This window comes from Ursus americanus, chromosome 2 (genome assembly GCF_024610735.1).
Source record: "Ursus americanus isolate L20-20 chromosome 2, mUrsAme1.1.p, whole genome shotgun sequence".
In the NCBI taxonomy this organism is placed as follows: domain Eukaryota; kingdom Metazoa; phylum Chordata; class Mammalia; order Carnivora; family Ursidae; genus Ursus; species Ursus americanus.
This window is the reverse complement of record NC_142128.1, coordinates 32589633-32614310: the sequence shown is the minus strand read 5'-3', so window position 1 is coordinate 32614310 and position 24678 is coordinate 32589633. Positions and strand designations below refer to the sequence as shown.

The 24678-nt window shown below is 48.2% G+C and overlaps 1 protein-coding gene across 1 annotated transcript in view; it reads right to left on the bottom strand.

Moving 5' to 3' along the window:
- GRIN2A (glutamate ionotropic receptor NMDA type subunit 2A) overlaps nt 1-22770 on the bottom strand; it is a 133485-nt gene extending 110715 nt beyond the window's left edge. Inside the window, exons 1-2 of the mRNA XM_087865638.1 lie at nt 22714-22770; nt 10591-11183 (exon numbers count right to left, since the gene is read on the bottom strand). Of these exons, the coding sequence (XP_087721764.1) occupies nt 10591-11183; nt 22714-22770 (650 nt within the window). The remainder of the gene's footprint in view (nt 1-10590; nt 11184-22713) is intronic.
- Nucleotides 22771-24678: the final 1908 nt, after the last annotated feature.

Genomic DNA, 24678 nt, shown 5'->3' with positions numbered 1-24678 from the left:
ATGACCCAGGGCTACCTGGAATGACCCCTTAGTCCCTGATGACTGCATCCTCGGCACCCTAGCTGGAACCTTAAAAGCCTGTTTTGTTTTGAGAAAATGTGAGTGAGAGATTAGCAGCCCCTCTCCAATCTTGTAGGGCCTCTCACCACAGAGAATCACACACCAGCAGGTTTTTTTTCTTTTTTTTATGTGATTTCGCCAGAATATCTGTCCAGTAACGCAGAAAGCATACAGAATGAGAGAGACCTATGCTGTCCAGACTTAGCTATACAGTAAACATCCTTGGAGGCAAGATACCAAACCTTCCTGTTATCACTCATTCTCACAGCTACCAGCCTTAAGGTTCATCAGGCTCTTCTTTCGGGGATGATTATAAATGATGATGATTATGATAAAGTAATAAAGCAAATACAAGATACCTTGTGATAAAGGAGAATGCTTAAGGAGGCCATGAATGTAACGTGAATAAGTGGCCCAGGTGGGGACTAAGATGAACTGGGCAGGCATTCTTGACAACACCTAGTTGACCATCTCAGGGACAAGGAAGGTTCCGGTACAAGACAGGAGCATAGGAGGCTCCTGAACTCACCTCCTCCCATACATGCCAAATCCAGAACAACTACACATGCAGCAATTAGAAAGAAAAGGCCCACATCAGAATGGGTAGGAAAGGCCGGGATGTTCTCGCCATAAACCCCACCACCCGCACAGCAAAATACAGTCAGGATGAGATTCTCGACTCCCAGCTTCTCCCTGTGGAGTGAAGGGTTTGGACCTCAACACCGAAAGCCCCAACCTTTAAGACTTTCAGAGAGGAATGTGGAATGATCATCGTGGGTTTTTCATATTTTTCTCAACATTAGCTGAAAATATATTTTTGGTGACATCTTTCAATATTTAAATGTTGGGAGTTATTCAACTTTTGAAAACCATAAAAATATCCTGTGAGTCAAACAAACGAAATAGGAAAATACCACAACTTCAGGTCAATTTGCAACGACAGGAAGTAGCAGAACGGGGTTTAGATCCAAACGAAACTGGATTTGAATTCTAGCTTTGTGCTCTATTAGCTGTGCGGCTTGTCAAGTTGTGGAACTTCTCTGCTCCTTAAGTTTCTTCATCTGTAACAGGAGTTGTAATGATTTATAATTGGACCCGCTGGTAGTCTATTGGGCCTCCATTTTCCTCTGCCTCGTTCTTCACAGAATTCACATTTGTTGAAACTTCAAGCTTCCTGTAAGACTCGATCAGCTTTGGGGGTAACTTACCCCATTCCCAGGACTTAGAGTAGATCTGGTTAGGTTTAATGTAATCCTATTTGCCTTTTCACTGATTGGACTAGGACTCCAGAATTAAGCCAGTCAGTACAGCCATTGCACTACTGGGTATTTACCCCAAATATACAGACGTAGTGAAGAGAAGGGCCATATGCACCCCAATGTTCATAGCAGCAATGTCCACAATAGCTAAATCGTGGAAGGAGCCAAGATGCCCTTCAACAGATGACTGGATTAAGAAGATGTGGTCCATATATACAATGGAATATTACTCAACTATCAGAAAGAACGAGTTCTCAACATTTGCTACAACATGGACGGCACTGGAGGAGATAATGCTAAGTGAAATAAGTCAAGCAGAGAAAGACAACTATCATATGATTTCTCTCATCTATGGAACATAAGAACTAGGATGATCAGTAGGGGAAGAAAGGGATAAAGAAAGGGGGGGGTAATCAGAAGGGGGAATGAAACATGAGAGACTATGGACTATGAGAAACAAACTGAGGACTTTAGAGAGGAGGGGGGTGGGGGAATGGGATAGACCGGTGATGGGTAGTAAGGAGGGCACGTATTGCATGGTGCACTGGGTGTTATACACAACTAATGAATCATCGAGCCTTACATCGGAAACCGGGAATGTACTGCATGGTGACTAACATAATATAATAAAAAAATCATTAAAATAAAAAAAAATAAATAAATAAAATGGCTGTTATTGGCCCAAAGATGGGCACGTGACCTAATGTGGCCATGAACAAAGAAGTCATCCCAGGTGTTGCTGACAGCCAACTTAAGGTCACAAAGGAAGAAATTTGATAACAAAGACTATAATTTCCGAAAAGCAGAGTCAAGAGATCATAGGGAAAAGAGCCAGAACCTTGATCATACTGCATCTGAAATCCACCCTGCCTACGGAATTCCAGTAAAATAATTCAATCACATAACTGAATTTAACTGATTGTTACCTGCAGCAAAAACATCCTACTTCATCTCTAAGGGTTAAAGATCACATATTTAAAGTGACTAGCACATAGGAGGCAGTTAATACATGACAGGTTGTATCATTAGAGTACTTTAAAATTTCCACTATATCACATTTTAAAGTATATACACTTCTAGCATGTAACTTCAGAAACTTCAAGTTTCTCCCCCCCCCAACACATATACATAAGGATGTATTAATTAAATTGTTAAAACTTCCTTTTACTAATAGTGATGGAAATAAAAAGGAAATGAGTCCATGTCTCAGGAGAGCTGTTCTCCATCACACAGGAAACTGAGTGTTGTATTTATTCTTTGTGCTTGGACAGGACTTAGCCAAATAAAGCAAATCCTCAGAAACTGGTCATGGGGATTTGGAGAAGAGTACACCGGGCATCAGCAGATCAGCCAGTTTAGTCCCCAAACTGTGGGGCCTGGATAATAACATGGCTGGCCTCCCATGCCCGTGCCAAATCTAGCTAATATCACCAACCTAACGGTGACTCTTTCATCCCTGGGATCCAGGACAGGTACTGAGGCACCAGGAGGTTGCATGGGGGCTCAGTCACACCTGCAGGAGGCAGCCTCCACGCAGAGGCAAGAGAAGGGGGAAGCTGAGAAGCAAGGGGACAAAGGCAGAGAATAGGGGGAAAGTCCCGTTCTGGCTGTCCAGCTCCCACCTGGAAGGGGTGTCAAGGGGGAGCTTCTGTCCTACATGCAAGGAAGCACTTCTGATAGACACTCTTCTAGAAGAGCAAACAAAAGACAGCTTGGAAATAAACTGGCCTTTCAAACTATGTCAGTTGTGCCTCCCTTGCGCTGGAAAGAATTTTTAACTTATTTTTTAGCATGACATCAGATGTTTTCCAGATCATGTGAAGAAGGAAGCAAAAGCAGAGGTTTTTTTCCTCCCCCTTCTGGAAGTGTCTCCTCCTCATCTCTCCTGAGCCAAAGCATGGCTTCCCATCTATGTCGTGGCTCCAGCCGAGTATGGTACTGGTCTCCTAGGACTCCAAGACTTCGCTGCTCTAATAATCGGCCTGGCACTTCGTCACATGATAAGTTTTACTTTCTCCATGTGTTGATTAAACTGCTGATAGGATTATCTAAGATCCTAGGGTGCACTAAATCCAGATATATTAGCAACAGCTGTAGATGAAAGAGCTTTGCAAGGCCCACCATACCTGCCACGATGTCTAGCATATGGAAGACACTGTACAGACACCCACCAAGCTCCGTAACAGAAGCAGGGGGTAGGCAGTCTCCACGGGAAAAGAAGGCGGCTGAAGTTCCCAGCCCAACTCTTTCTCCCCAGGTTTCTCCTTTTTCTCGGGGGTTACTTGCCAATGAACGCGACGTTCCTCATGGTTTGAGTCCAGTCCCTCTTTGGATTTTTCATTCGCCCCCAGGGGATGTTACCCAGTCCTGGGGCTTTAACCACCGTCAATAAGCTCCCAGCCTGTGTGTTGCATTTTTCAGTGTGAGCTCAGACTCTCCTCTTCAATTGCCTACTTGAGATTTCCACTTGGATGTGCTCCCCTGAGCATGTTTGAAACTGGATGTTCTTCCTGACCTCCTCCTCCCCAAATTTGCTTCTTTTCCAGTTTTGTAAAAGGCGCCACCATCTATTCAGCTGTACAAGTGAAAAATTATTGGTTATTTTATCTCTTTTCACATTTCATATTCATCTGTCGGGTCTTGTTCATTTTACTCCAAAACATGCATTAAGCCCAGCCGCTACTCCAATCCAAGTCACTGCCTGCTCTCGCCTGGACTGTGCCGCGGTCTCCTAACTGGTCTCTGGGCTTACGCACTAAGACCCCCTGTCCCCAGTGTATTGTCAGCAGGCACCAGAGTAACGAAGACAGTGTTTTTCTTTGCTTTATTCTTTCACACAAGGGAGTTGCAGCAAATCATTAGTATATGTCACCAAATTAACAAGTTTCAAAATGAAAACTGTCCTAGTGCTCAACCCTCAATACATCTTTTTGTTAGGCATGCGGGTCCCCAAATCCAAAGACTTGCATCTGGACTGAGGCAAATGTGAACGACAGGCGTACTTTCAGCATGACCCCAAAACCACCCAAACCACCTTTCCCTCAAGGTAAAGGCAGGGCCAATTTCTGGTTCCTTCAAGTTGCCAGCATCGGGTTTCCACCATTTGTCGAGCTATTCATTGGGTGCCAGTTGGAAATGATTGACTTGCATTGCAGGGTTGGCATACGGTACTTTTGACTTGCGTCCAAAAAAGAGACGTCTGTGTTCCAGGAGGGAGGCCACACACAGAGATGATGCTAAAGAGAGGCTGTTCACTTAGCTGTCAGGCTGGACGCCCAGGGAGCACTGTCCATCTCTCATGCGTCCATCGGGACACAGGCAGGGGCAGATCGAGCTGAGCCTCTGGCCCAGGGAGGGAGGACAGTTAACATCTGCGGGGTGCCAACTATAACCTAGATGCTTGGCTGAGTATGTTACATGCATGTAAGTGTCACTACGGTTCTCTCTTCCTTGTTTGCAATCAAGGAAGTGGAGGCTCAAAGAAGTTAAGGAACTTGCCCAAGACAACCCAGATGAGAGGGTGTGAACACGGCACCGTCCAAACCTGCATTTCACAAAGTCACACAGCCTGACGGCATGTGCTTTGGGATCTCAATGCGGCAAAGGCCCGTGGATCCTCTCATCTCTCATTTCGACATTTCTCTGGCTGATTTACTCTGAAGGTCAGCCTTCCCCCCCGCCCCATTGCCGAGTCCAGAGTCCCAGACTGACAGCACAAGCCCACAGGATGGCTTGGTCTCCTGGGTGCCTGATGCCACTGCCAGAAATGTTTGTTGAGCACACGGTGATCCCACAGATAAATATTTGCAAAGAGTTATCACGTTCGCCCAGGGAAGTTTCAACTCTGGTAAAGCTCCGAGATTTAACTGAGTGGGCTCTTTTATTGGCATTTAAAAAAGAAACCAACAGTGATAATTCTGACTATCAAATAAAACCACGCCAACCCGGGTTAGTGCAGTCTCTTGATGGGTCATTAAGCCAGGAACTTTTCCTGTGGTTCTTTGAGAAATGAAGATTGAAAAAAGGATCAGAGTAACTTGGATATGAATTAAACTCACTTTCACGTATATATCTTCCTTCTGTTTCCTTTTCTGTCAGGGTAATAATTTACCGTGTCGTTGCTTCTTAATGCAGGAGCCTGACTTCATAAATCAAGAAGTTAATAAAAAATGCGTAAGTGGTCAAGCCAGGCATCATCGACTCTTCAATCCGAGTCCATAACTCTCCTGGGAGACGATGTGCTTTTCCCACTCACCTGTGCTCTAGATCTCCTCGAGCACCTCTGTCTTCCAGGGCACTCGCCTCTCCACGTCCTGCTCCCTTCACTAAAACGGCAGCCCCAGGACACACAGTTACAATTCCGCCATTAAAAAAAACATGGCGGAAGTCCCTTTCTCCCTCCCCTGCCTGTGAATAGCCTGCAGTATAACAAGTATAAATTAAAGAAACAATAATGATGATCATCAGCACAATAAGAAAACAAGAAGACGGCAATAGCGACACGACCGTTATTTGTGAAATGTCTACTGCACGCCGGGCACAACGGTGTTTCACATATATGAATTCGCTTATTTCTGGTACAAGGAGACGACTACCACACACACACACACACACACACACACACACACACACACACACACACACACATTTAATGTTCTGTGTCCCATAGAACTGCAGGCCTAGAATGTGACAGGAACTTCTCCTGGGTCTACGAGTTTGAACCAAGAGACAGCATGAGCACTGCCGAGTAGGGCTAGAGCTGCGGCACCAGGGGAAGGAATAAAAGCCACCAGGAAGAAGTTCAGGATACATTACCAGCATCGAGTCATCCCAATCCTAGTCCTCTTCTTCTCAGGGGTTATGCTTCCCCAGGAGGACGTTTGCTTTCCTCCTGGACCTCCAGCCTGGTGAGATGAGCCTCTGTTATGGGACAATCCCCTGAGCCACAGGCCTCAAAGACAACAAGACCCATGGCAACACCACCTCCCCCAATATTCATATGGGGGCCTTCTCTGTCCCTCCATCTACGGAGAGCTGGCATCTAGCGCACAGAGGGTGCTAAACACCTGCAAGGTTGTGGACCACGGCATGCAGACACATCGGTCTCACTCACAGTTTTATATCCGCAAGTTTTAGCCTAAGAGTAACGACTGATAGACTGCTTTCCACATGCCAGGCTCTGGGGTAAGACGCAAACACTGTTATCGTCCCCACGTCACATCTCAGGAGGCAGACGTGGAGGAAGTAAGGGACTTGCCCGAAGCCTTAGATCTAGAAGAGTTCTGATCCGGGATTCAAACCCAGGCAGGCTGGCTTCCGTGCCAGACGCTTCACTCTGAAGCCACACAGCCCCTCAGGGGGCCCGGTCCACCAGCGGCCTGGACGGACTCTTGGGACAGGACTGGACAGAACAGCCTCAAGTCCACGCAGGCAGAATGGGTAAGGATCTACGTCACAGTTCCAGGAGTTACCAGCAATATGTCCTGTGCTTGGAGAAGGGACAGATGTTTAATAACTTCGCGGTAGCAAGGAGGAGGTTACATAACATGGCTGAGCTATTTTTGAACTTTAAAAAATGCTGACTGCTCTTTTCAAAGTGCCTTCTGTAAAACCAGGAATATTAAACATAAAGAACATTCTCCCCTTGCCCCCACCTTTTTTCCCCTGAAATCCCAGGGACATAAACAGGCCTACGTCATTCCTCAGCAAGTCGACTTTTCTACCAGGTCCCACATCATAAGCAATAAGTCACGTTACAGCACCCTAAGTACACAAGCTGTAGGCAGGAAATTACAAGCCACCCCCAAGCTGGACCCCCAGTCCCTGCACGAATGCACCGTGATACCGACCTGCATGAATTCATCTGACCTTCTTCTGAAACTACGTGCATCCTCCTTACTACAGAGTGGGAGTAATGAGAGCTACTTGGCTACCGGATGCTGGGCAGAACCCTGAACTCAAGAGTCCTGGGCTTCCCCTCGACGAGCTGATGGATCCGAACCAGGCTGCAGGCACTGAAGATCCCTTACCATCAACAACCTAAACGTCCATCAGGGGGTGAAGAGCAAACAATGCAACACTTACACAACAGAGCACAGAACCGCAATGAAGATTAATATGCTCGAATGTGCTCCGAGATCCATCCGGAACCACAAGGTTGAGGTAAAGGAAATTTGAACGTATCAGAAACCATTCATGGGCATTAAAGCGAACTGTGCTTTGGGTCTAAGGTTGCACAGACATCTCTACTCGAAGTACAAAACATGCACACAGGTTTGGATCCCTACCAAATTCCCGAGGAGAGGAAGGGAAGAAAGTGGGACTCGGGAGAGATACAACCAGGACTGTTACATCATCAGTAATGTTTTACTTCTTTTAAAATTTTGAAACAAATGTGACATGTTCACCTTTGTTCTCTGTGATGAGTGTTGGGGTGGCTGTTTTATCAGACTCTGTACTACTCTTTTTCCCCCCTTCATATTCTTGAAAAAGTCCCTGTTATCGGAGTTTGTCGTGAGACAAATTTCCTCCCTCTCCATCAGACTGTACATTCCTTGAGAAGTTATACCTTCATTCCTGGATGTATTTCAGGGGCCCAGCACAGGGTCCATTGGATGGAAGGAATGACTGATGGAGGAGAGAACAGTGTCCTTCATGCTTTTCTGAAAAACTGCCATTTGGGGGCCTTCTCCTGTTCCCAGTCCCTTCCTTGCCTGGCAAGCTTCTCCTCTTCCCTGGGTGAGCTTAACAAACACCATGACCACGGGCGAGTGTCGCGAGGGCTAGTGCCAGTGCCATCTCCCAGCCTCACACACAGGGCGAACACCACCAGCGCCCCACGGATGGAGAGATCTTTCACGAAACACCAGGCAGTGGGTGACGGCTTACCCCACTTGATGCATTGCTACTCTGGGGCTGAAACACCATCTATGAAATTGCTGCATTCAAAGCATAACTCCTAGAAATAGCTTGACAGCATTTCACGGCAGAAATTTGTTGTTTTTTTTTTAATGGAATTCAGGGTGGTCACTGAAAGGAGCTCTGCATGTCTTGACAATTATCCTTCTCAAATTCCTTTTCCTGTATATATTATATCTCAATTGCCCTACAATTGAGTTATGTTTTCATCAAAATTATACATTTGCAAATATTCCAGCTGTAGGGCACTTCTCATGGGAAGGAAGCATTCATTAGCCCAGCCCTTGTCACTGGGCTGACAGCAATCCTGCCTCCAGAAGAGCTTTCCACGCCTCAAACGGATTCACTGGAGTTCCTTCCTGATATTTAGACAATTATTTAAAACGCTGGAAGTGGCAGTGTAGAAAGAGGACCCCTAAGGAGGGAATGAGGAGAGGGGAAGGGAAAACTGCAAAGGACCACAATTTCTTAATTCAAGAGTTCATTTTTCAGGTGTATTCTGATTTTAAAGAAGCATAATAATCCTTCTACCCCCCCCCAACACACACATGTGTCTCCAGACTCAGCTCAGAGATAATCCCTAAACTGTAGCCGATTTGAAGTCCTGAAACCTTCCAGAGACATTGGAGAGCGACGTGTTACTCTGATGGTAATAAACGCAACCTAGTCCGTTGACTGTAAGTTCTGATGACCAAAAGCCACTTTGCTGGTCATTCTGACAGTCATTTAATAGTCACTGGGTGCCAGGCACTGGGCTACGCAGTACTCTTCAAGCATCACCTCATTTCATACTGAGGTCAATCCACTGGACATGGATCTCAGTGCGCGATCCCCAGACCAGCAATATCAGCATCGCCCAGGAACCCGCTGGAATTGCAAGTTCGGGGGGCCTCCAGGGCTACTGCATTACAGACTCTGACCGTGAAACCCAGCCACCTGTGGTTGAACAAATCACCCTCCAGGGGATTCTGATGCAAGCTCAAGTTTGCAAAGCGCCCCCTGGAGGGAGTAGTGCTATTATCATCACTCTACAAGGAACCACTGAGGCCTAGAAAGGTAAAGTGATGGTCCAAGGCATACCGGAAGTGGACAAGAGAAGCTCTGAACCCTGACAAATCTACCTCCAGAGCCCCGTCCCTTCATCACAGAGCTACGCGGCTCGTTATCTGAGGAAGGAGTGTGGATTCAATCACCGAACAGCAGGCAAAAGCATGCAAAGTGGGTACAGGAGTGATCATTCTAAATGTCAACAGCTGAGCCACAATGAAGGGCCACAAAGAACAATGACATTTCTCAGAAACATAAAACGTAAATGCCCACCGAGACGGGAGCAGTTAAATACATGAGGACACATCCACATGATGGAATATAATGCTGCTTTAAAAGTGGTATTTGCCAAGATTTCCAGTGACCTACAAAAATAGGACATAAGAAGGGAAGAAATACAAAGACATACACACTCACACAGAGGACGGGAGCCCCAGTGTGGGCAGTTTTCCCAAAGTGTAACATGGTGGTGAGGATGTGGGAAGTCTAGGTACTGTGTGAATACAAATTGGGAACGTTCCTTTGTTGGACAATTTGGCAAAGATACTTCAATTTTTAAATGCATGTGCTCTGTGACCCCAGACTTCCACTTCTTAGAATCCACCCCGGGGAAACACGTGCACGTGTGCACAGAGACTCGTGGGATGAGGATCACTGCAGCTTCGTTTGGAATGGGAAGAAATCTGAAACAACCTAGATTTTTATCATTATGGAGACTGGACAAATAAATCATGGTATATCCCTACCGAGAAATGCAATCCGGAGGTGGCAAAGAATACACACACATGCCCCCCCCAACACACATGTATATCTACACATACATATATAACTACTTACCTTCATACGTGTCAGTGCATATGTATATGTGTAGACAAACATACATACATCTGTGTACATATGTCCATACACGTGTATATATCTGCATATAAAATCCATATATACACACACACAGGCACACCTGGGATATAGCTATAGATAGACTATGGATAGACAGAGAGATACATAGACAGATACATAGACAGGTCTTGAGGGTAGGTTTCCAAGGTATATCACTGAGTAAAACAAGAAAGTTGCAGAAAACAAAGTATGATGTAAGTTATAAACAAAAGAGGAGTCAAGGGGAAGAGAGGAGAGGAGAGCCAAACAGAGAAACTCCCATAAGCACACACGCCACATTCTCTACTTGTCGTACACGTTTTCAGCAGGGAGCATGGATGTATCGCTCTGAGTTTTTGAACAAACACACAAGCGAACGAGCAAAACCAAACTCGGGTCCCATTTTGGGAGACAAAGATCGGCCTCTTACTGGTGTAGAGTGTGCGGCGGGGTCTCTGGCTTCTCCGTCTGCCCGTAGCAGCTGGCCTTGGCCTCGGGGATGTAGGAGAACCTCTCCAACATAGAATACGCGGCGGTGGTGAGGATGCCCAGGCCGTCCCGCACCCTCGCCTCCAGGCTGTAGTCCCAGTCATCGTAGGAGACCGAAATGAGTCCGGATGGAAACTCCTTCGGGATGAGCTCTGTGTTCCCAGAAACCAAGCTGGGGACGATCCAGAAGAAATCATAGCCGGTGAGGCCCAGGGAGCGGGCCTCGCTCAGGATGAGGACAGCCTCATCTTTGGAACAGTAGAGCAGGATGACGGAAGAGTGGATCTTCTTCAACTGGACCTGCGTCTTTGCGTCCTCAAAGGAAGTGTCCAAGGTGATCACGTTCTGCATGTCCCAGCCCACAAAGCTGTTGTCCACGGTGGTCTTGATGAAGCTGATGAAGTCCCTGTAGCCAGGGAAGATGGTGGTCACCAGGGAGAAGACATGCCAGTCGTAATCCTGCATGATCTTCAGCATGACCGTGGCCTGTTGCTGGATGGACGCTCCGAACTGGAAGAAGGTTGACGTCGGATCCTGTCAACAGGTGTAAAAAAAAAAGCAAACAGAGGTTGAGGCAGAAGGCAGTTTATATATAACCATCTGTCTTTATAGGCTTAAAAAACGCCTTCTTAGAAGGGAGGGCAAATACATCACACAACTATTCATTCGCGAACACTCCTGAGCACCTACTATATGCCACACTCTGGAAAAGACGCTGCAAATACAGTGAGTAGAGAGACCCTGAACTCGGAGCCCGCAGCCTGGCACGTGAAGGACATCTGTTATTTCTGCTTCTGGCTTATCCCAGTGCCCCCTGCCCTTTGGGGCCCATATGGTTTCAACACAATGAACTCTATCTGGCCCCGGGCTCAGAACTGGAAAATGAAGCCAAAAGAGACAACATCAGGACACACAGTCCTGATGATGCCCTTGGAGCACCCGAGTCTGCTGTGCCTGAAGCCATTTACTCTGGACCTGTTGGTTACGTAAGCCAACAAGTTCCCACGATCGCCTGAGCCAGTCTGAGTAGGTTTTCTGTCACTTGGACTCTGGACTGCTGTGTAATAGAAAGTATAATAAATGCTAGCTGGACATCTCTCTCAATGTCTATCGGAATCAACAAATATTTGTTGAACCCCTAACCACGCAGCAACACCGTTTATAGAACTTGGGGAAGCGATATATAAGACGGACACAGACATGGTCTCTACCTTCAGAGATCTGGTGGGAATTTGAGGAAGAGCAATTTCGAGGGACTAAAGGCTGAGAGAAGTATAAGGGGTGCTGAATGAGTATTCAGGTGAGGAAGAAGGGAAACGAGTGGAGCTTATACTCAAAGGAGCTTTGCAGATACATCTCAACTATTCTAGGAGCCAGAGATAAATGCATCAGGGCTCACGAAGTAGGGGCGATGAAAGGATGTTGAAGAGCTCGGCAGGAACCCCATCGTGTGTGGCTTCCGGGGTATGTTCAGAGGCTTAGACCTTATTCAAGCATAAGGGGGAGCTGCTGAATGCTCTTACTCTGGAAGGCGATGTGGCAACTTGTGTTGGGTTAAAGGGCCTCTAACAGTTGGGTTTTTTTTTTTTTTAAGATTTTATCTATTTATTTGAGAGAGAATGGGAGAGAGAAAGAGCACGAGGGGGGAGGAGGGGCAGAGGAAGAAGCAGACGTCCCTGCTGAGCAGGGAGTCCGACATGGGGCTTGATCCCAGGACGCCGAGATCATGACCTGAGCCAAAGGCAGTTTCTTAACTGACTGAGCCACCCAGGCGCCCCCAAGGGCCTCTAATAGTCCTAACACCTCCCTACGTCACGATCAGATCATGAGAACAAACGTCCATTTAGAAAAGGCACGCAATGCACACAGTAGTACAATTCACAAACTACCTTCACTCCCCGTAACTCATGAAATCCCCATGATGGTTCTATGAAGGTAGTGTTACTGGCAGGGGGAAACGAGGCTGGAAACGAACTCAGGCTCTGGTTTCGCGGCCAGCCCCCTCTCCAAAACACAGCCACCACTGTCTTGGGATCACTGAAGATCTGCAGATAACAGATGCTTAAACCCTGCTGCTGACTGGCAAGGGGCAAAAATGCCCACTAAACAGAAGATGTGCCTCTGTGTTACAGCACAACACAATCTGACAGGTGCTGAGACAGGGTTTTCTGTCCCAGGGAACTAAAGGAATTCTCAAGGAGTCCATATTAGATAGCGCCACCGTACCTGCCTTTTGCATTCTGTACTGGCCATATGCATTCCCCTCAATAGTAGGAATATGGGGGGTGGGGGTCTGCTGTGTGTGTGTGTATCAAGAGTGGACAATTCCCTTTGTCTTTCAAAACAATACTTTGTTGCCATGCATGTCAACCCTTTCAAGAAGTCGGCCAGGTTTTCCTTGTGGGTGCTCACCAAACAAAGTTTTATATGCATGGGCCAAAAGCTATAGTTCTTCGAAATACTTCCTTTTGCTGAAACGCATGGGTTTGGGGGATAATTCAAGGGTAGCATGGCCGGAAGGCAGAGAGGAAAAAAAAAACCAACACAGGAATAAATGCCTCTGGGCTCCTTCCAACAATACAGTTTTATGAATTTTACCTAATTGAATCAATGAAAGAGAGTAACAGATTTAAAGACTTTGGATAATTATCTTTTCCCCCACAGTAGCTTTTGGAGAAATCTAATATTCTTGGACTGATTAATCATTTTAAATCATGCCTCAACAAGACTCTGAACGGCTCAAGGGCAGGGATCTTGCTGTCCTCATCTGTCTGTCCCCAGAACCTGGCAGAAGGCTCGGCACATGACGCATCAGGCAGTGCAGGACGAGGGAACGCGTGAGTAAATGAATGTGTGAATGAAGTCTAAGAGAAATGTCCTTGGTTTAAACATAAAGCAAAATAGAAGAATTCAGTGTCTCAGATTGTATTTTTTTTGGCTCTTGAATGTCATGTCCAGAAAATAACATCTTTCAACATCACCAACCTACCACTCCTCCAACCAATGTCTGAAATATACAGAGAGTGACCTTTCCTGATCGGAAAAGGAATACAGAAGTCCTCTAAGTTCAACAGCTGTCCATAGGACCTCATTAAATACTCAAAACTGCGACAACATGAAGAACCCACCAACGGGCGAAGGCTCAGAACTCAAATCTCAAGGCAGTTATATCCATCAACCTTATGCACTACTGCTTTCTTGAGATGGGACTGGAATTACAAATGATATGTAATAATTCCCAGGGAGCAAAGGTGCCTCCAAGGAAGCTGCTGACCAGAGACACATCAGGATTGCAAAAGGCAACGGGATCAGCATCTTCTTGCACCGAGCACAGGAGGAATGGAGAAAGACCTCAGGAGGGAAGATGCTAAGGGCACAGTCGGAACCCAATAAAAAGGATTTCTGAGATGGTCCGTATGTACACACTTCCTAGGGATAATCGGAATTAGTGGAGAGGTGGAGATCAAGCACGCTGGATGGGGGTGGGGGTGTCTGGGATGCTCCCGCACCCCTGCCCCACGTGCTATGAGCCAGACATTACTGTATCCACAAAGCACAGAGCAGAACTGTAAGCAAATGTGCCTTATCTAACTCTCCATGTGGGGAGGAGGGCATGGCTGCATTGTGAACTTCGTGAAAGAGAAAGATAATTATAGGGACGGCAGTTCATTAGCCCAGAGCTTGCCTGGCACAGCCGTCTGTGTAAAAATATGTGCAAGCTCCTTGCCGGTGCCATTTCCACCCCCACCCTGGTCTTGCAGTGCTTTAGTCCAGGCCGAATCTCTCCTATCACTCTCTTCTGATCCCATTAGTATCTTCCCCAGGATGGACAACTGTGTAACTTCTGGGGTCATGCTGTCTGGGTACCAGTCCTAATTGTGTGGCCTTGGGGAAAAAAATCACTTCACCTTTCCGGGACTCGGTTGCCACATCTGTACAATGGGTATGGCAATGCCAATAATGCTAGTTGATGTGCCTACGAGAGTTGTGTGGCTCAACGCTTTCAATGTAGTATCTCATTTAATCTTACCCCCAACCACCTTCCTAAACGGGTACTAGGCATGATCCCTGTCATACAAATGAAGAAACAGACTCAGAGGCAGAGTGATTCTTCCAGGGTTATACAGGCAGGGAATCAGGTTCGCCTGCCTTCGAGATTCCAAGCTTCTCAGCCAGCACTATACTGTTGGTGATGACTGCACTTCCTCATTGAGTTGGAAGGATTCAATGACCTCCTTGTAGAAAAGCATCCAGGGAAGTACCCATCACATATCAAGCACTCAACAAATCGACGTCACAGTTATTTTCCCCATGGGTCCAGACTCTCAGTATTTCACATCAGGGGCTTATGCTACCCACCCCCTCAACAGAAGTCACTCCCACTCTGGACTGGAGCACCCCAACAATGCACCCGGGTCATGACTGCCTGATGGAAGTTCCTGGTTGAACACTGCTTTAACCCTGCCACTCCTCTCCTCTATGGTCATCAATGGCTCCCCTAGACAATCACATTAAGTACAGACTCTCCATCCTACCCCTTTATGCACACCAGTCACTTTATAGTTGAAACAGCGTGGGCTCCGGGGTCTATCGGACTTGAGTTCAAGTTCTGGCTCTGCATGAACGAACCACGTGACTGTGGGTAGATTCTGAAACTTTCTGCATCTGAGTCTCTTTGCCTATAAAGTGGGCATAATAAACACCATCCTGGGGGGAGGGGGAGCAGGGGCTGCCACGAGGAAGGGCTAAACCGGGATGACAGGCTCATCCATCACCTGTGCCTGACTCCCAACAGTTTAGGGACGCCTCTCCTTGTCCTCAGTCCTCTAGACAACACGGACAGAGCCAGAAACCTAAGGCAATGCTCTCCAGATCTACGGACATGCCAGTGTCACACTGCCCCTCCCCTCCGCAAACCAGCCCACTCACTCTGAGCCCAAGGAGGCCACACGAAGAGAAGGAACTGTCTTTGCTCACAGTGATGAATCATGCTTTGGAGAGAAACCATCGCTCATGTCCTTCATGGACCTCCCGCAGTTACCCTGCATCGCTATCACTTCCACTGGCATCTGAAACTTCAAGACCCATTAGGGACCCAAGGCTCTGCATACCTTCCGGAGGGATGGAAGCGAGAAGGTACTTGCAAAACGTACCTGCACAGCGAGACACTGAAGAGGCTCACGTGTAGCCCTGGATTTTTCAAAGGTATTTTTACGGACTGGCAGGAGGTGATGGAGGAATTTGGCCACACTCCCAGGGCCTGGCACCTGATATGCCACATGGCCCTCTTTCCAAGGCCCTGAACATTCTTCCCGCTTCCTACCTGAGTAGCAGAGGCTGTCTCTCCTGCACTCACCACCTCCTGCCATCCCTCAGCCTGTCCTTTTCAGATTCTACAGAGCAGTCTCTGACCACCTCTGGCACCGGCTTCCTCGGCAGTGTGCAGCCGGGGGAGCGGAACAGATTTCAGACACCCACTTTGGTTCTGAAGCAAGAGCAGTTCTCTCCCCAGGCTCCCTGCCCTGCTGAAGACAGAACAAACTGTTTTAAACACAGAGCGAGGGAGGCAGGGCGTGTGGGATTCTGGGTGACTGTTCTCCACTCTGTGTTTCAGTCCCATCATAAACCAAGGCCTCATTACATGGGAGTTCCTGATCTCACGTTCCAGAATGTTCCAGAGCTTGCTGAGTGAGCGTCCAGGATGAGACCTAACTCTGTGGGCATCAAGGCATGATGTCTAATAGAGTCTAATACCAACTTTCATTTCACTTACCCTGGTGAGCCTTGGTGTGTTTCTGCCACTCTTATTGCATATTAACTGAGCTTTTAAATATATTTTATTTCTGCTTTCAAGAATGAGAGGAAAACTAAAGGCACCAAACTTGATAAGCCTGAGAATTTAGAAGAACAGCATTCTCACATACATATAAGCTAACTCTGTCCCACTGAAGGATCTCTATCCCATCATCAGCCATTCTACTCCTCCTCCATTACCACCACCATCATTATCCACCATCATAACAACTACCACCATCATCATCCACAACCACCATCATCTACCATCACCACCACTATCACCCACCGTCACCATCTACCATCATTACCATCCACTACTATCAAGATCCACCACCACATCTACCATCATCATTCACCACCACCACCAACACCTACCATCACTCATCATCTACCATCATTATGTACCATCACCATTATTATTCACCATCGTCATTCACCACCACCACCAACACCTACCATCACTCATCATCTACCATCATTACGTACCATCACTATTATTCACCATCATCATTCACCACCACCACCAACACCTACCATCACTCATCATCTACCATCATTACGTACCATCACCATTATTATTCACCATCGTCATTCACCACCACCATCACCTACCATCATTCATCATCTACCCCATCATCATCATCCACCACCACCATCATCATCATTCACCATCATCTCCATCTTCCTCCTTCTCCTCCTCCTCATCCACCACTGTCATCACTGTTGTCATCCACCGTCATTGTTCATCATCACATCCATCTATCATCCGTCTCCCTTTCCTCCTCATCAGAATTACCATCACCAACACCATGGTCATCATCACAGCTAACATTTACTGGACATATGCAATACGTAGGACAAGGTAGCATGGAGGAAGAAGTCTTATTATCATCCCTGTACTACAGATTTTAAAACTCCGGTTCAGAGAAGGTAACTTGCCTAAACACACACAGCTGGTACATGGCAGGGTCAGGATTCAAGATGAGGCAATCTGAATCCAGAATCTGGATGCTGAGCTCCTAGAAAACACTGATACCAGGTATGCAGAACAGGAAACAGAAGTGTGTGCGCGTTTGTGTGTTTGTGTGTGGGGGGGTGGATAACCACCACTCAGTCATTCTTGAGGCATCCAACTAGAAAAGAAAATGCCCAGAAATAGGAAATTAATGTCAGTGATCTCACATCAACTGGCAATCGGTTGCAGAAGACTGGGGCTAAGAGGGGAAATCGTACCCAGGTTTCATTTCCCAAAAACACATCAGCTCCATCATCCACAAACACAAAATTTCACTCCAGGCAACCTCCATTTATTGGACTGTTTTAGGATTTATGTTCTATCGCTCATTTTTCTCCTTTCGGGATAGGAGGGATCTCTTCCCACATTCACTACTGCACTTAACCGCCACTGAAGCTTAGGGGCAGCCATTATTTCTTCATCGTCCCAGAGGATTATTTTTTTTTCCTTTCCCTGTTGGACCTGCCCATGTTCCAGACCCTTGGAGGTTCACTCTCAAAGAAGAGCGAGAACCTCCTGTACGGAGTCCCTACCCAAGTCCTGTCCCTCTCCCACCCACGTTCCACGCTGCTGTTCCAGTTACTTTTTTTAACGTTCAAGCTGGAGCATGATGTCCTCCTCCTTAAATTCTTTTTCAGCAGCTCTCACAACCTTCAGGATAAAGTAAAAACACACACCAGCCCCATCGCATTCTGGACTCAAGTGTTTGGGACTCAGCATCCATCTCAGTACCTGGGAGGGGTCAGGGACTCCACAAACAGGTGAGCTAACGAAGCCAAGTAATGTGTGCTTGGGACAAACACCAAAGGAAGTCTTCATATTTTACCCCTGTCCATCATTTCCAAAAAGCACATCAGCTCCCTCACCACAAACACAGAATTCCACTCAATGGTCCACTCACTGGACCATTTCATGATTTACGTTCTGTCCCCCATTTTGCTTCTCCCATGAGCCAATCCACCATCATTCTCCTAAAATAACCCAACACCAACCTTCTCTGCTCTCTCCTTCTCTCTCCTCAAATGAGAAGTTTAACCTTAAGCCTCTGGTGGCTGGGGGGGTTCCCAAAAAAACGAGGGTGGCTGCCATGCTCTGAGCTGGAGACCTGGAGAGGCACTCCAGTCTTAACTCCGAGTCTGTGTAGTAGGCCCTCAGACTAGGCTGGAGGAGACAGAGATCATCTAAAACAATTTCCAAGAGAAGCTCTATGGCTGGGGATGGAACAAGGAATGGAGCCTCTTATCAGGACAAGCCTTCCACCTCATCCTCGCCTGGGCTTCCAATACAGCACCTACTGGCTGCATGTGACTATTGAAACTTAATTTAAAAGTATTAAATAAAATTAATGATTTGGCTTCTCAGGCACACTAGCCCCATCTCAGACACCAGCAGTCTTTAAACTTTAAAGCTCTCCCACCCCCACCAGCCTGACCCCTCAAGATGCCAAGTGACTGGGTCTGGGATAGGGTCCAGGATTTTAAAAATTCCCTGGCTGAATGTAATGTGCAGCCCAGGTTGAAAACGCTAATCTGAGTCTTCAGTATCCAACCCTGTAGCTGTGTTCCCCTGGGGAGATTTCTCGTACCCTCAGATTTCCAGGCTCCAGGCCACTCCCACTGAACCCGAGTCTTTGTTTAGGAGTTCTAGAATATGTATGTTTTCCAGAATATGCTGATGTCCCACAGGACTTGGTACTGCGAAGTCCAACTTCTCTATCGTCTAGCTGAGGAAACGAAGGCTCCAAAATCTTGAATGCCTTGCTCCAAATTTCACATAAATCAGTGGAGACCATAGGAACACACACAGGGTCCCTCACCCCTAATTCGGTGCTATCTTAATGTGTCATGATGCCATCGAGTGGGAAGCGTTTTCTACACACAGAAACCACAAGGAACGGGGGTTTGCGTAGGAAGAACATGGGCTTTGCTGGCAGCCTGAGCAGAATCTGCTTCCTCCTGCAAAGAAGTTATTTGACCAGAGCCTCTATTTGCCCATCTGAAAAATGGGAATGACAGTAGCAGGCACCACCTTGGAGGGCTGCTGTGCACACCTGGGGAGACGAGGCACACAGAGCCCTTGGCACGTAGCAAGGGCTCGGTCAAGCGGAGCTGGCGATGACAGTGGGGAAGGTGGTAGCCTTGACCATCAAGCCCCAGCTCCCGCCTCTATCATGGACTCCTTAGCCCTCCCATCCGAACTCCCAGCCCCGCCGCCCCGACAGCTCCCTCCCCAGCCCCAACTTGGGTGCAGCTGCCTAGTCGCTGAGAGGCACGCATGGGGCCTGCTCCTCTCACTAGAATTCTTGAGGGCGGCGCACGGTGTCCCTCTGAGTCCTCCTCAGCACCTTGCCTGGCACCGGGCCACTGCTTTGGGGACAAAACTGCGGGCATCATTCTGAGTCTACAAGGATGCCCGTGGGTGGAGGGAGAGACTAGTGCTTTATGTATATGAGCAGACCTGTCAGATCTCCTGCTCGAGAAACATTCATCTATTGATTGCTTTTCATCCACTCAACGAATTTAACAAACTCCAGCTAATGTGCCAGGCATGGTTCCAGGGGAGTGAATGCAGGGAAAGAGCCTACCGAGAGCGAAGGTCCCTGCTCTTACAAAGTTTGCATTCTTAAGAGAGCAGACAGATAAGAAAGAATGAACTCAGCACAGAATAACTTCAAGGCAATCGGATGATGTAATGCTTCGGGAGTGGTGTGGAGAGGGGCACCGCTTTAGAGCAGCTGCCCTGCTACACGGGCTGATGAAAAGAACAGGAAGAAATCAGCCAGGCAAAGCTGAGGGGTGGGCCGGCATAAGGAGAGCCATCGGAGAAGGAGCAGCAGCATGTGGTAGGAAGGGGTTTGGCAAGTTCAGGGAACAGAGGGAGATCAAAACAGCTGAAGTTTAATGACTGAGGGGGAGAGAGATGAGAGATGAGTTAGGACAGGAAGCAGAGACCATATCGCACAGCGGGTGTCCTGAAGGTCATGGAAAAGGGTCTGATTAAATTCCTAGGTCAATCTTATTCCAAACAATTCATCTACTAAATGCACTTCCGACAGGGAAGCTAGAAGAGGACCTGGATACTCTGGGGATTTAGGGTTTTACAGGAGCCAGCTCTATTCTTCCCTTTGGAATTCTGACCCGTGCCAAGAGAGGAGCCTACATTGAAGCTTCAGTAAGGCTCATAACTGTTTGCTACATGGTTCAATCAACTGGTATGCTAATCTCGAACAGTGTGACTAGAATTCCCACATCAGCCTGGGCATTCCAGACCTAGTCCCAGTTCATCATCCAGACCCAAGCTCTCGCCGTGGCACGTAATGCGGTGCTGGAGGAGAGAACACACACAAATGCACGGAGAGATGTATTCCTTGAGTCCCACTGCAACGAGTTGATGACAGCCCAAGACTCTCTACATTCATCAAAACCACACGATGACTGCCGCTCTTGCACCCAGCCCTGCTTTCTAGATCATTAGCAGGCTGACCAAGAAGAGACACCTGGTGAGACGGAGGCTCTTAATTCTATGCAAGACACGGTGAAGCCCCAAGCTGGCTTCACCCCGCGCTCCATCAACCTGCAGGTGATCGTCTGACTCGAGGCTTCTAAACAGGGTCGTTAGTGATGATGGACTGAGCCTGGGTCTAGCCATTCTCACATAGAAAGCCAATGGGAAATTCTACCTGATCAGAGATCACGGAGTCAGGTCTCCGAGCTGCCGATAAACCCAAGTCCAGGGGATCTTTTTTTTTTCCCCCCTGCCATCCCAACTGTGACTGAGCTACTGGCCTTGCTCTATGCACCAGAAACCACCCTCCTTTTTTTTTTTTTTTTTTTTTTACATATTTGTTTTCTTAGAGAAGCACGAGCCTCTCTGAGACACATCATGGACATTTGTTATTCCAAGCACTGCACATCCTTTCTTTCTTGGTAATAGTCAATTTCCACGGAGTTTCCCCTCTGTCACCCAAGCCTATTGGCTCATCCAAACCACATGGCGTCAGCAATGAGTCCAGGGGTAGGAATGTGTCCTAACAGGTCCAATGAGAGTGACTCTCAGGGTTTCTGCAAAAAGTGACTAGGAAAAGACAGGTTCTCTTATTGTTAAACTTGAATTCTGCACGTATGTTCAGCCAGGGTTTCTGGCAGCCATCATGCCACCATACACCATCCTGAGAAGGAAGCCATCAGAGGCAAAGGCAAAGGTGAAAGATAAAGAGTTACCAAGTCTTGATACCCTTGTTGGGCACCTTGTTCAAGCCATACCTGAAGCCTTTCCCTCCTTGTCACTGCATATCCCAATTAATCACCTCATTTTGCTTAAGCCAATTTGAATCAGCTTTTCTGTCCCTGGCAACCAAAGATTCCTGACACCAGTTTGGCTAGGGAAAAAAAGTAGAGAATGGTATGACTCATTCTTCTCTCATCTTGGGAGCTTAGACTGGAAGATCTCTAAACGATGGAGTGGTGTATTTCCATTCACTGTCCTCTCCTCTTCTGGTCCACGCTTTTTCCCGAGGGGCGGCTGCCTTTCTCCACATTATTCTGTCTTCCCTACATGAGCTCTTCATCCTTCCTTTGTTTTTGTTTTGTTTTTCTTTAATATGCCACCAAGATTGGTTTCCTCTCTGGGAGTCTGACAGCCACTGCTGCCGTGACCCAGACGAAAGACATGACAAGTTGCCGCCAATAATAATCGCTTGTTGTTAAGCTGTTCCAGTAAGGAGAAAACGCAAACAGGTCCTGTTCATTAAGTTTTCATCTATAGCTGTCACACACACACACACACACAAGGGCCACTGCTGGACTGAGGAGCCAGCTTTATTTTTGGAAAAGAGAGAATTTCAGGCTTTCCTGTAACCCTTGCGAGGGGCAGGGCCTGGCAATAAACATTAGAGTAGCAATGTTCTCTGCAAAATGACCTGTTCTCTAGGAAACGTCAACAAACAGCTCTGAGAGCTGAACCTCGGGAGGTCACGGCTTCTCCCCTGGGGACTCTGGATGTTGGTGTGATTGAAGGCACAGACGCTGCTGTCACATAGACAGAGGGTCCAGTCTTGGCCCCTGCTCTTACTGACATTGAGGCTTCGGCAAAAATACGTGGAATCTGCAAGGCTCCATTTTCTCATTTGTACAATGAAGGGAATTTAGTCCCTCCTTGAAGGAGGTGGTTATGATTGAGATAATGCATGAGCCGCTCTCTCACATCGAGAGCTTGATTCATGAGAGCTGGGATTACGGGGGTTGTTGTCCTCACGAAAGAACCAGCCACGCTGGCGACGAGCACACCCAAAACACTACAACCCTCCGGCATGGCGTTAGCGCAAATACGAACAGTTCTCCTGTGGCTCCTCCCCGCGTGGTTCCTAAATGTCCTAATAATGGCACGCCACGCCACAGGAGCCCTGACTGTGTGCCAGGCTCGAGCTGGGAGCAGGTGGGCAACTCGTCCCCAGGTTACAACTCCAAGGCCAGCATCCTCAGAGCCCCTCGGTCCTGGGCAAACCAGGACAACCCACCAGCTAAGCAGAGAGATCTGCATGCATTTCATCTGGTCACGAACCTGTCAGGGGAAAGTATTTCTGCCCCCATTTTACAGGGGAGGAAGTTGAGGTTCAGAGAGAGGTCCTTTTTGAGTCTAAGGAGCCCAGGAATCATGGGGGCACTTCCTCCACAGCAGATTCAGATTCAGCACACGGGGGCTGCAGTATGGCCAGCAAGCTCGCAGGTGGCCCCGAAGCAGCTGGGCCACAGACCGAGCTCTGAGCAGCAGCCCCAGGGACGTTCAGTCACACACCCACGGTCACCCAGCACTTGGCAGAGCAGAGGTTCAGACCCACAGATCTGAAACCATGGACGCCTCTGGCTTGCAGGGAAGAATGGGGAGTGAGGCCAGACGGGATCTGCTGTCTGACACCCTCACCTCCCTGTGCTTCCGTCCGGCCTCTCCAGCTGAGACAGCCACATGTCACAGCCCGTGAGTCCCCTCAGCTCATCCGAAAAAGCGCTCTGGGGAGAATGGGGGACATGATGAGTCAGAGGGCACTATGGGGGAGCGAAGGAAGAGGGGCCTCCCTGGGGTGAACTGCTCCATGCCTGGGAGAGAGCTGGAGCCACCCAGGAACCAGGTGAGTGGTGGCCACTACCCAGATGGTGCCCACACCCACGTGCCACGTGAGAAAGGACGCCACTGAGCGTCCTCTCTGCCACACGCTGGCCCTGCTGCACACCAGAGCCAGTCGCTAAGTCTCCCTGCACCTCCATGTTCTCATCTGTAAAATGGACCTAGTGGGACTCGGTTACCCGGAGGGGCGTGGGGCACCCCGGACTTGACAATGATGCTCACCATGGAGTGTGGACAAATGCTGGCTCCCCCACCACATATCGAGCGCTGCCACCTCTTCTGTCCTCTCTCCCCCACCCCACCCCCACGGTGCTCCCGGAACACACCGTCCATGCCTCTACTGTCAATTCGTCAGCAGGCATTTTGAGTGTCTATTTAAATATCTGTCTCCACGCAACTAGATTCCTGCTAATTCATCCCCGCAGCAACAGCACCCAGCCTGGCTCCTAGTAACTGGCGGAGCTCAGAACACGTTAGCCGAAGGTATGAGTAAGCGGAGGCATGAATGAATGACAGAATGAGGGAAGGGAGGAACGTGCGGGGAGAGGAGCCGCGGCTGAGTTAGGGGCACGGGTGGAGCTGGGGAGGTGGGTCCGCCCGCGTGCGGCGCGAATGCAGGCCTAAGAGGAAGGTGCCGGACGTGGATTTCTGTGTCTGACATGCAGGAATCCTTTGCTGCCCAAATTCTGACAACCGCCAGGCAGGAAACGCAATCTGGGGGGAGACTGGGCTAGTATTCTGCAGGGTCTCAGCGCTTGCGACGTGCTCTCCAGAACTCAGGAATCCAAGTGATTCAGACCACATGATACCCCTGTCTATCCACACCCGGGAACAGAACCTATGTCCACACTGCTCGGGGCTTCCCCAGTCCACACCTCATTTCCAACCCCTCCCCCGCCGTATCCCCCGCACGGGAAGCCAGACACAAAAGACCGCATACTGCAAGGCTCCGAGTATATGACACGTCAGGAACAGGCAAAGCATAGAGGCGGCAGGCACGGCAGCGCTTTCCAGGGGCTGGAAAAGACAGAGGGAGGAGAGACATGGCCGACGGGTCGGGGTTTCCGCTGGGGTGATGAAGAAGTCCCAGAGACAGAC